Below are 12915 nucleotides of genomic sequence, written 5' to 3'. Positions count from 1 at the left end.
GGCGGGGCCGGGGCGGGGCCGGGGCGGGGCTACTCACTCGTACGTCCAGCACAGGTTCATCAGGTCGTACATCTCCCGCGGGCAGCCGGGCGGGCACCCCATCCGCTCTCCTTTCTCCAGCATGGCAGTGACTTCGCTCCCCTTCATGCCCTGAGACAGGCAAAAGGCACGTGAGCTTCCATGTAAGATGGCCCTCCCAGCACGCCGGCACACATCGTCCGAGCTCACGGGTGCAGAGAACAGGGCTCAGGACCTGCCACGCTGAAAGTCAGACGGCAGCCCGGGGAGGGAGAGGGGGCTCGGGCCTGCCTCGCTTCTCCATCTGGCCTGCGCTTCAATCGTGACCTGTGTCCTAAGATGTGCTTGGTATGTGCATATGCATTTAGATTTTAAACCTAAAGAATGCGTGGGGCTGTCGGGGAAGTCACAACACGCATTTACATAGGAAACAGAAAAACACGCCGTGACCTTCCCGACAGCCTCGTAACTGAGCTGCAAACTCGACTTGGGGCATGGTCAGCATTTCTGAACGCCAACGAATCACGATCCGGTACACACTCGCACATTTACACGCGTCGTGTGCAGTGAGGAGCACACCCGCTCCGTGGGCTGTTCCTTCAGCTGGGATGAGAAGGCCACAGCAACCGCCTGGGTGGGGCGGTACCAAAGACCCGGGGAGCACGCCCGGATCTCAAGCCCCTGGTGTCTCCAGGGCCTCGTGCACACAGGCCAGTGCCCCCCGCTCTATCGGCCGCGTGGTCCACCGCAGCAGTGCTTACCCGGTACGGCTTCTGCCCGTAGGAAAACGCCTCCCACATGAGCACGCCGAAGCTCCACACGTCGCTCTTGCTGGAGAACTTGTAGTAGTTGATGCACTCGGGGGCGTACCACTTCACGGGCCACTTCCCGTGGGTCTGGGCCTGAAACGAAGCAGAGGGAACCAGCCCGCTAAGGACGCACTGCGGGGCCAGACAGTGCGACGCAGTTCTCCGTGAGCAACCCACACTGGAAGGTTCCACGTCCGTGTCTGGAGGCCTCCCTGAACACACCAGGTGCATGCGGGCCCAGGGCCCAGGGCTGACTGCAACGGATCGCAGCATCAGAAGCTGGTTGGGGACACTGTGTGTGTGACACTCACGGAAGAAATAAACCGACTTAAAAAGTCAAAGTCAGTAAAATTGTGGGCTCAGCCACGGTGGCACAGGTGGTAGGGCACTGCTGTGCAGCTCACAGCCACACAGAGTGCCAGGTTCAGGTCCTGCATCCCCTGAAACACGCCGAGCACGAATCCGAAGTCCTGGCTGGCTGGAAGGCTCGGGTGCAGGGATGGAGGAGTGCTGTGTAACAAGGCGGCCTAGGCAGTTCTCTTGTGAAAGGAATAAAATACATAAACTTAAAATAAACAGCTGGGCTAGCCCACGACCTGACGGTTAAGGGGCTGGAGCACGTGGCCAACTGTATCGTTCGAATCCTGAATCTAGCGGCTTGAGAAACACCAGGTGTGTGTCCGTGTGCCCCGAACCCTGAGAGGAGAAAGAGACGGAGGGGGTGGGACTGCAGAGTGACCAGCCCCACGGGGAGCGCTTTCCCTCTCTCCGTGCCTCTCTGTCTTCCTCCAGTGAGTGCATGTGGCCTCTAGCAAATTTAAGAGAAATCTAAGAAAAATAAATAGTGTACTCCCGTCAGACCTGGCTGTCAGCGTGGAGCACCAGTCCTGGGCAGTGAGGGCAGACAGACCAGGCCCTGGAGCCACCTCAGGAGACGCACGGACCAGAAGACACATGGACTGTGCCATCGCAGCTTTCCCGGTGGGCTTCCTGCCGTCTATAGGGTCCGTCACAGACCCTGTCACCGCTAGCTATGGGCACAGATCACATAGTCCCTGCATCGGCCTTTAGTGGAAGAGGCCCAGACTCCTGCGGCCCTGCACGTAGGCGTATCACAGCAAAGGGCTTCATGAGCGTGAGTTCTGCTAGGAAGCAGGTGCCTCCTGCTGCAGGACCACTCTTTAGCAGTGGTCACACTGTGTTGTCACACTCTCCCATATGCGGGAGACACCAAGACATCAAGTCCCTCCTCTGGGGGGCCACCAGGGCCTGGGTTTGCTCTGCTGGAGTCCCAGGGCGGGCCATTCCCTGCCAGGCCCAGCACAGCAGGCCGCGGAGGTCGTGGGGCGGCCTTCCCGACGCAAGGAAAGGCTCCAGACAGTGGAGCAGCAGGTGCAGAGTCGCCTACCAGGGCGTCATCCGATGGGAGGGTTTTGTCAGTCTACAGGTGGTGGTGATCGGGGCTGAGTTCCCTCGGGCGGATCAGCACACGCATGAGGAGGAGTGGAGCGTCTAGAGGGCCCGGCACACGGAGGCAGAGTGACTTTTCACCACCTCGAGAGAAGTGCAGCCAGAACGCTCAGGTGGGAAAACTCCGGAGGGAATCCATGAGGACCTGGGCCATACAGCAACATGGACCTGCGGCGCGACTTGGGAGACCTACACAGCTCAGGCTGCACACACGTGGCCCGGAGCGTGGCACCACCGAGGTGTCAGGAAGGTTTTGCTGCTGCTGCTGCTGCTGCTGCTTTTTTTTTTTTAAGTGAGAAATCACTGCCCAGAGGGGATGGCCATGCCGCAATCCCTTCTCCTCCATTCTTCTCTCTGGGATCTTGGGCACGCACACGCGCCCGGCGTGTCCAGGACTCAAACCGCCATAGACTACATGGGACATAGTTTAGCGACACAGCCATTACGCCAACTGCTGGTCCCAGGAAGGCTTTGCTTCTTCAGAGCGTATGTACCTTGGGTTTCAGATGGTCAGCATCCCGTCTGTCGGAAGACCTGAGACACTACAGTGCAGCCCTGACTACGCAGGCGGCCTGAAATCCAGCACATGTGGGGACATTTCCTCGCGGGGACACAGGAGGTGGGGTGGGAACTCATGCACCTGGGCTGTGGGGCTTTGCAAAGAGTCCTGGAATGCACAGGAATGCACGCAACTTGACCCTGAGGATGTCTCCCAACTCCTGTCCAAGCAGATGACCATTCCAGTCTCTTTTCTGGGTCCTCACTATAACTCCACTATACGCCAAGACCCCAGCACAGGACTGCGTGTGTGTTTGCTCTTAAAAGGAGTTGCTAGATCCAAAGGCATTTGTGTGGCTTAACCATGGCGGCTCACGGGTCAGTGTCAGACTGAAGTGCTGGAAGCCACATGGTGACCATGGTTCCAATCCTCAGCACAGGTGGCCTGAAACATGCCACTCACATGAGTGAGTGCCCACAATCTGACGGGCTGAAGGATAGGAGGAAGGGGACTGGAGCACGACCAGACCCCGTGGAGAGGAGCGCTTCTTTTCTCTCTCTCTCTCCTGCTCATGAATGTGCACATGCTCTTCATGAGCAAAGAAAAAGACAGACGAGAGCCTGTGCTTAGTCCTGCTGCTGCACGAACCACGCTGCCTGGCAGTCCTCCCGGGCTTCCATCGTACCGTCTGTTTTTACCAGCTCCTTCCTCTCGCTCGGCTTCGTTTTCTTACAGTAACCCACTGGCTCCATCTTGCCAGTTAACATCTGGTCCCTTTTTCTGCTTCTAACGGGGCTCTCATTCCCATGGTGGCTTTTTCTTCTTTGTTGATTTTCAGAGATCTGCTGTTTCACTTTTAAAAGGTATGTTGCTTGATGTCTGTGGCACTTTTGTTTTTCAATTTTTTTCATCGACAAAGGACACAAGCACTCACCAGAGACAGAGAGAGAAAGCATGCCCAACAGGCCGTGGTCCGGCCACATCCCTGCTCCTCCACCCCTCCGTCCTGTCAGGGGTGTGGCCACACACACACACAGCCAGTGTGCTTTTCAAGCCCCAGGGTCCGGAATTCTCACCCCGTGCTGGGCAACGTGGCGTCTGGCTCCCTTAACCACTAGCCCACGGAGCAGTTTTGACATTAGCCTCCAGGCTCCTTTGAGTCCAGGTGGCTGCTCTGATCGATAGACTAAGGTATTGGCGATCCTGAGGCAATTTCTAGGCCTTGACACTATCGGCCTTGCAGTCTCCACTTCCAGGGCCCAGCTGCCATGTTGTGAGGAAGCCCAGGGACCACAGGAGAGGCCACATGTCCTTGACTGGCTGATGGCCTGGTGAAGGTCTCAGGGCATAGACTGCATCCAATCAGTTGCTAGCTGTGAGAGCGAACATGAAACCAGCGCCTCCTGCCTGAGTCACTGTGTGGAGCAGAGACGTAGAGGCGGCTTCTAAAAGTCCATGCGAACTAGGTTTTATGAAAAACTCTGCATGTATTTCAAAGGTTTCTGTACCAAAATAAACTTGCATTTTAACTCCACTCTTTTCTACACTTTGTGAAGTCCCCTTGTATTGTCCCCACCAAGCTCTGACCACACCACTGAGCTGTGTGTAAACAGAGGATGGGTGGTTCTTCACGTGGAGGTCGGAGTTGCTGGTGACACAGTGACACGCCAGGAACAGCACCTGACGGCTTCACCCCTCTCTGCTCTTCGAGTCCTTGTTTCAGACACTGTCCTTTCTCATTGTAATGGTCACAGGGAAGCATGCGTTCCAATCCGACTCGCAACGGATTTATTTTTCTGGTGTGTCTCACGCTCATCCCAGGCCCCTCCTCCACAGTCCCCACATAGGCCCGTGCCGGTCCTTTCTAATGCTGGCTCGCCTCTGAGGGGCTTCCTCACAGGGCAGCCCCTTGACAGGGAAGGGAGGGGAGGGGCTATGAGGGGAGGCCCCCGGCGGGCCTGTGCCCAGCTGCAGGCTCTCACACAAGCCTGAGCTGCCTGGCTGTGTGGAGTGTCCCCATTCGCTCATGCTGCCAGCCGCCCGTCAGCCGGCCTAGACTTGACGTCTTCCCACCTGCCGCGTCCACAATGCACTGGCTTCCAGAGAGAGGGCGAGTGGGTGGGTGCTGTCACAGACGTGGCTTCTCCGACCACAGCCACGCCTGCTCCCACCCTGCTGTTCTCCAGATCTCCAGGATGTCACCTACCTCTGAGGACTCCAGCCAGCGCGGGGACCTGCCGAGCTGCCCCGACGCAGGTCCCGTGTACACGCCACGGTTAAGTCCCCGTGCAGCTTTCTTACGGTTATCAGAGTCAGGGAGCGGTGGGGTCCCATTAGCAAATGGGATTCGCGGTGGAATTATTTTTTAAGAATTCCAGACCCACCCCTAGGATTTGTCTCACGGGAAGTTGATCCTCATTTCTCACCATGTCTGCATTAACAAACTAAGGGGCTTATTCCGTTTCCAGTCTCCTCCACATAACTACCTGGAATTCCGCTTTCCAGGACTGCGTATAAACTGGCTTGTCGGGAAAGTCATGACGTGTTTTTCTGTTTCCCTATGTAAAAGTGCATCATGACTTTTCCGACAACCCGATATTTTTATTACATAATCATAATACAATTATCGTCATGCCCGAGAAGTGTAAGTCGATAAAATCCTACCAGCAGCCCATAGTCAGACTTCTCGGTCACACTGATGAGCTCATCCAGCTTCTCCCCGCAGGGTGCAGAGACCACGGGCTCCTTCCAGCTGTCCAGTCTCTAATGCCCTTTCAGCAGTGCCGTTTTCATACTGCATCAGCCTTTTTGTGTAAGACATTAAATGCTTTGGCGTAGTGGCTGTGCTGCTGGACTCCCACGTTGTGAACTGCAGTTCAAGTCCCGGACCCGGTGGCTTAAACTCACACCGGGCGCGTGTGTGTGTGTGTGTGTGTGTGTGTGTGCCCAAGATCCCGAGAGGAGAATGGAGGAGAAGGGATTGTGGCGTGGCCATTATCCTGGGGGGTGATTTCTCGCTTTCTGTCTCTCTCTCTGTGTCTTTCGGCAAGTGCACACAGCCTATAGTGAAAACCTCTCAAAATAAATAAATAAATAAAGACATGAAATGTTTTTAAAAAGCCCATCCAAGCAGACTGTTCCTCACTGTAGATTCGTGTGGTTGCTTCCCCATTATTAGACTGAGGTGAACATCCAAGCCTCCCCGAGATCTCTCCAGTAAGAACTTTCTTTGGTAGTTAATAAGCTGAGCATGTGGAAATGTCCTGCTCTTTCACAATCTTTCGTCAGTGGTACTCTTCCTAAGATTGAGTCTTGCTGTCACGACCTTCCTGCCTCAGCCTCCACCCGGACTGCAGGGTTCACTGCCACGCCCAGCTCCTTGCAAACAGGGTCTCACTGTATTGGCGGGGCCAGGCTTGGACTCCTCAACGTCCTGCCTCAGTCTCCCAAGTTGCTGGGATTACGGCCAGGCTGGGAACTGACCGTGTGGCCCTGGCCTGAAGAGCACAGTGTCCTAGCAGCGCAGACTGCCACAGTGGGTCAGGTGTCCGAGTCCCCTGGGTGGCACGTAAGCCAGCAGCACAAGTCCCACATATGTGGTGGGAATACGTGGGGCTCCGATCTTGCAGTTGGAAGGAGAGCGTGACTTTGATAGTTCTCCTCTGCGTTTCCTAGCATTTATGTATGGATGGTGTCCACTGAAAGGTTGCTTGGGGTAGATCTGAACTATGTCATGGAGTGGAATTCCTTGGAGTATTGCTACATGTTCTATTGGGGAAGGGTTCCATGGATGAATAAGGTTTGAGAACAGCAGAAACAAGAATGTACAGTTCTCTATCGAAGAAGATGCATCCAGTAAGAGACTTGATTTGAGAGCCACGTACAGTATGCACACTTTGAAAAACCACATTGTGGGACCAGCAGTTAGCATAATGGCTTAAAACTCACACCAGGCACATATGCATGCCCAAGATTCCGAGAGTAGAATGGAGAAGGGACTGTGGCGGGGCCTCCACCCTAGGGAGTGATTTCTCACTTTCTGTCTCTCTGTCTCTCTCTCTCTGGCAAGCACACGTGCCCTATAGCAAAAACATCTCAAAAACAAACAAACAAACAAAAACCATTGTGAGCTATGAACAAACAATACAAAAGAAAGGAAACGCAGCAGAGTGTCTACTGGGAGTCACTGTGTCGACTGGCACAGAGAGGGCCGATAAACCCTGCAAGATCCAACCTGGCCAACACACGTTTCACAGAGTAACTTAAAGAAGGGAACACGTGCTTCTTTTTCTCAAAAGGAATCAGCGGGTAATGCTTCAGTTCCCTGTTGCTCCACAGAATATAGTTTGGAAGATACTATTCTGAGTAAATCTCAAGGTGTGATAATAATGGGGTATTTCCGTTTTTAAAACAGGACATTCAAAGCTTGATAATAAGATTATTTACAGAGTTTTAAAAAGTGTATGTATTTCATCCGTAGTGGAAGAGAAACAGAGAGAGCGCCCCAGCAGGGCCTTGATGCCACAAGGCACTCCCAGCTCAGCCGGCCCCGAGCCCAGGCAGGCCCGTGCCTGGTGCAGGAGGAGGCCTCAGAGGTGAGCCCAGACCTTCGCACTGGCCAGCCCTGCAGTGTGGTGCCCAGCCTCCGGCATGGTTACTCGTACTGATAAAACTGCTCCTTAAAACCCGAGCACGTCCATCAACAAGGAAACGCCCGCTTGCCCTCGGGTCTCCCACTCGGCACGTTCGGGACGCCGCCCCTACCTTGTAGTAGTTTTCATCGGCACGAAGGGCTTTGGAAAGTCCGAAATCGCTGATCTTGGCGTAGTGCTGAGTGACCAGCAACACGTTTCTCGCGGCCAAGTCCCTGTGCACGAAATTACACTCCTCCAGGTACTTCATCCCCATGGAGACCTGATGCACCAGCTCGATGATGTTCTTGTCCTTGACGTGCCTGGAAGTCACAAGAGCGCCATTAGTGACAGGGGACAGCGTCCACCCAGACAGGCGGCCATGCTCCTCGTGCAGGCAGAGGGCAAATCCACTCGCTTCCTGTGCTTCTTAAACAGCTCCAGCTAGGAGTGGCGGAAAGTAAGCCCGTGAACAAGGGGCTGCTCTGGACTGCGCGCACTGCCCGGTGCACAGTGGGGCCGACCTTCACGGCGTGCTCTGAGTGGCAGGAAAGGCAGCACGGCGGGGTGGTGGGCGTGGCTCAGAGGCAGCCGGGCTCCAGTGCGCACCATCAGACAGGTAACCAAACCAACCCCGAGTCTCCGCATCTACCGTAACTAAGGGCACGGCACTTCCCGTGTGGAGACTGGAGACACTAAGTAAAGGAACAGCGTAACGTCGCGGGTGGGATGAGCTGATCAGTGGCTGTTACCTTATTCCAGGTGAGCCCCTCCAGCTCAGCCATCACTTTGGGTGGGCAGGACGGAATGGGTGTAATCAGTTCACAGCAACTGATTTTGTTCAAAAGTAATTATGGGAACTTAGAGGTCAGCCAGACATACAAGACGTGCCGTTATCTCTAAGAAAATGTTGATTTTAAACGTTTCTTTAGAGAAATACTGCAAGTTTTCACCCACGTATGGAAACTAAAAACAATTTGAGCTCATAGAATAGACTGGACCGGTGGTCACTAGGGCTTTGGGAAGCCCAGACCGTGAGGGCTGGCGGACAGCGGGGAGAGGGCGAGCTCGGCTAATGGGCATGGCCGTACAATCAGACAGTGGGAATCAGTCCTATGGCCGGGCGGGTGGCCACAGCTATTCGTGTACTGTATATTTTGAGACAGATACAAGAGGATTTTAAATGTTCCTGACGCAAAGCAACGCCGTACACTTAGAGTGATGGGAATGCTAATTACCCTGATGTGATCATCATGACTCAGTATTCACGCCTGAAAATCCCCAATGTACCCCATAAATAAGTGCAGCTTCTGTGTCAATTAAAAAGAATTTTTAGGGGCCAATGGGTGGCATGGTGGTTAAAGTTGCTGTACTCCCACATGGCCAACCACGGTTCAAGTCCCAGACCTGGTGACCTGCTTTCTCCCTTTCCCTCTTTTCCTCTCTCTCTCTCTCTCATTCTGTCTCTCTCTGGTCAAACTGAAATAAATAAAGTTAAATAAAACAATTCCAAAAAAATAAATTTTTTTGGAGAGGTTTTTGCTATAGGGCACATGCACTCACCAGAAAGACAGAGAGAGACAGAGAGACAGAAAGTGAGAAATCACTCCCCAGGGGGGATGGCCACACCACAATCCCTTCTCCATTCTCCTCTCGGGATCTTGGGCATGCACGCACACGTGCCCGGCGTAAGTTTAAGTCACCAGGTCCAGGACTTGAACCGTAGTCAACTACATGGGAGTCTAGCAACATAGCCATTACGCCAACTGCTGGTCCCCAGAAAATAAAATTTTAATTTAAAAAAAGAATAGATTTTTAACATTCTTACCACAAAACCGTGGTAAGGTGTTGTGATATACATTAATTGGCTTGGCCGGATTTCTCTGTAATGCATGTAGAGATGAAAGCATACACTGTGTCCCACACACACGTAGCTATTATTTTCCAGTTATAAATTTAAAATACAAAAAAACCCCAAAACATTAAAGAAAAGTTTCTTTAGAGGCCAGCAGGTGGCGTGGTGGTTAAGGAGCTTGATTACCACGTGGCGGACCATAGTTTGAATTCTAGACCCAGCAGCTTGAAAATCACACTGGGCACATGTGCATGCCTGAAATCCTGAGGGGACTGGGAAAAGGAGTGGCAGGTGGCCACCCCCTGGGGGTCATTTCTCACTTTCCCTCTCTCTGTCCCTCTCAGGTAAAGCACATACGTTCTACAGCAAAAACCTAAAACAAACAAACACAGTTTCTTTCAAAAGCAGCGTTTCCAGGTAGGGAGGAAAGATGTCCTGTCGGGACAGGCTGCAGCTGGTTCTATCAGGACCAAACAGCGTGGGGGCCCTGGGGGAAGGAAATCAAAACGGGCTGGAGCTTAATCTGGGCCCGAGAACCGAACGGGCCCCACGTCTGCCTCGCTCCTCTCTCAAGGCCTTGGGCATGGACAGCAGGAGAGGCCCAGGACAAGGTTTCCCGGAAGGCGGGCCACAGCCCGTGTGGTGGGCGGCCCGCCCTCGAGCTGGCCCGGCGCCGGCCCGCGGCACCTGTTCTGCTGCAGGTACTTGTTGAGCGGGCCGAGCTCGGCCATCTCCATCACCAGCATCCAGGACTCGGCCTCGCAGATGCCGATCATGCGCACGATGTAGGGGTTGTCCAGCTGCTGCATGACATTCGCCTCCGCCAGCAGCTCGTCCTTCATGGCCGGGTCATTGGCCTCGTTTTTCAGGATCTTCACAGCCACTGTCTTCACGACTCTGCAGAGAGATCAGAAAACCTGAGACACTTCCAGACGGCTCCCTTGCAGGTAACTCTTCATGAGGCACCTCCCTGTGCAGAAGCAGGGTCAGGACAACCTGCCGGGGATGGAACGCATCCCCAGACGCCCTGTGAGGGACGACTGGCCTTCCAGTTGCGCTCTCGCCTCAGAGACAAAGACGGTGACACACCGCCGCCCAGACAGTGGCCCGGCCACGCAAACCCTCCCTCGGAGACTCGGAGCTTCACATACCGCGGGCAGCTTGACGTGCACGGGCTCCTGTGTGCCCTTGATCTGCCGTCCAGGTCATGAATTCCTGGGCACGGCACTGAAAAGCAGGTACTGTGAAGCTCATGGTTTAAAACACCTTCCCCTCTAGGTCCTTGTCATAGGTATGCACTCACCACAGAGAGAGACAGAGAGAGACAGAGTGAAAAATCGCCCTTCTGGGAGATGGCCACACTGAAATCCCTCCCCCTTGAGTCTCTGGGGATCTGGGGCACATACATACATACATGCCTAGCATGGTTTCCAAGCCACGAGGCTCGGGACTCAGACCACAGTCAGCCACGTAAGAGTCCAGCATCTTAACCACCATGCTGCATGCTGGCCCCCAAAATAGCCTTTTTAAAAAACTAAGTTTTGGTCATGTGAAGCAAGACTTAATAAGTTTGTTGAAAAAAAAAAAATTTTTTTTTCATTTTCTCATAAAAACATCACATAGGTCAAGCCAAACACTTCAAAAGATTCTGGTATGAGGCTCGATAAGTGGACGGGACGTTACCCATAATTTGAAAACCTGCACCTCTCTGTGATCCGACTCCCACAAACGTGGGAAGGGCAGTTCTTCGGCTGAACTCCTGAACTGGAGGCTGAAAATGGAACTGCTAATAAAGCAGGTGTCGGACGCAGAGGTGAGGCCAGCCTAGCACAGACCGCTCCACGCTGGTGGCCGCTGCCGCTGGGCCGTTCCCGCGGCTCTGACGCGATGATCTGGGCCTCCGCAGCCCGAGATCACCAGGGTCGTCTTTTATGCTAACCGGAGACTCCTTGTTTTACCTTGCTTTTCTTTCTTTTAATTTGCCAGAGGTGGAAGGACTCACCAGAGAGAGCGGGGAAGCAAGAAAGTGAGAAAATACTTCCATGGGGAGTGGCCATGTCACAACTCCTTCTCCACCTTTCTGTCTTTTCAGGATTCTGGACACACACACACATGCATGGACACGCACACATGCACACACACACAAATACACACATGTGCGCACACATGCACACACATAAATACACACGCACACACATGCACACACACACGTACACACACACACACACACACACCAGTGTGCTTCTCAAGGCTCTGGTCTGGGCCTCGCACTGCACAGGGGCCATGTGGGACCTCGCTCCCGTAATCACCAGACCGTGGAGGCCTGCTGACCTCCTACGTTGTGCTCTGCCACTCATACAGAACTGGCTTTTGTATGGCGTGAGACAGGTCAAATAAAGATGTTTTACACTTCTGATTCTTCCGAATGTTAAGGAAGAAGTAATATCCGCCAACGCTTCCATAAAAATACAAGAGGAGAGACCACAGATGGCGTAACGGTCACGTCTCTGACTCCCACATCACCAACCACGGTTTGAGTTCTGGACCCAGGACTTACACACACTCCAGGTGAGAGTGCCTAAAATCCTGAGAGGAGGATGGAAGAAAAGGGATTGCAATGTGGTCCCAGGGGATGATTTCTCGCTTTCTGTCTCTCTGGTGAGCACACGGGCCTATAGCAAGACTCTCTCAAAAAATAAATGAGTAAAAAAATAAAAGAGGAGGGGAATTTCTTAACTCATTTTACGAGGCCAGCACTACCCTGATGCCAAGACCAGATGAATTACAAGGGAAGAAAATAATTGACCAATGTCTCTCGTGAACATAGACGTACAAATTCCAAGGGAAATATTAGTAAATTCAGTTCGGTGATTTGTGAGGATATAATGACTGATGAGCAAGACGGGCTTATTGTAGGAATGCCAGGTGGGTGCAACGCTTGAAATCAGCCGTGTAATTCACTACGCGGGCACGATAAAAGAGAAAAACCGATGGCGAGCCCAGAGGATACTGGAAAAATAGCCAGTGAACTTCAACTCACATTTATGATGGAAAAAGAGAACGAAAACCTCTCTCAGAAAGGCGGGAATAGGAGGACAGTCCCTGACTGTGACAGAGAACAGGCGTGAAGCTAAGCTAACATCACACCAGTGGTGAAATGGGAATCAGGAGTGGGGCTACTGCAGCTCTGCCCCGAGCCCCCCAGTACAGAGGCCAGGGTGAGGGTGGACAGGGGGAAAGGGAACTACGGCTCTTTATAGACGGCACATTTCTGGCTCTAAGAACGCCTAGAAAAACTGCTGAAAAGAAACGCTGAGGGAATCTAGGGAGGCTGAGGTCCGTCATTCATGTTCAAGGTCTGCCCTATTTCCATGCATGGACGACATTCCAAGGTCAGAAGACAGAATTTTAAAAAGGGTATCGTATGTATTAACATCAAAAGTATCAAATACCTAAAAGCGAATCTAACCAAAGTCCTGCAAGACCTCTCCACAGAAAACTGAACGAGTCTGCTGAGAGAAGCCCGAGAGGCCCAAGAAGGCCTAGGCCAGTGAGGGTAAGCCGAGGCTGCGGTGTCTGCCGGCCGGAAGAGGCCACCATTACAGGGGCACTTTCGCCCAGACTGGCTGCAGC

At 53.2% G+C, this 12915-nt stretch overlaps 1 protein-coding gene across 8 annotated transcripts in view; it reads right to left on the bottom strand.

Moving 5' to 3' along the window:
- SYK (spleen associated tyrosine kinase) overlaps positions 1 to 12915 on the bottom strand; it is a 114879-nt gene that overhangs the window by 11101 nt on the left and 90863 nt on the right. For all 8 annotated transcript variants that reach the window (XM_027766122.1, XM_006162937.3, XM_027766116.1 and 5 more), the window contains 4 exons: positions 9970 to 10179; positions 7561 to 7750; positions 780 to 920; positions 38 to 150 (listed from right to left, as the gene is read on the bottom strand). In XM_027766122.1, coding sequence (XP_027621923.1) covers positions 38 to 150; positions 780 to 920; positions 7561 to 7750; positions 9970 to 10179 — 654 coding nt within the window. The remainder of the gene's footprint in view (positions 1 to 37; positions 151 to 779; positions 921 to 7560; positions 7751 to 9969; positions 10180 to 12915) is intronic.

Source organism: Tupaia chinensis, unplaced genomic scaffold, assembly GCF_000334495.1.
Source record: "Tupaia chinensis unplaced genomic scaffold, TupChi_1.0 Scaffold141173_1, whole genome shotgun sequence".
NCBI classification, from domain to species: domain Eukaryota; kingdom Metazoa; phylum Chordata; class Mammalia; order Scandentia; family Tupaiidae; genus Tupaia; species Tupaia belangeri.
This window is presented reverse-complemented; position numbering and strand designations above follow the sequence as displayed.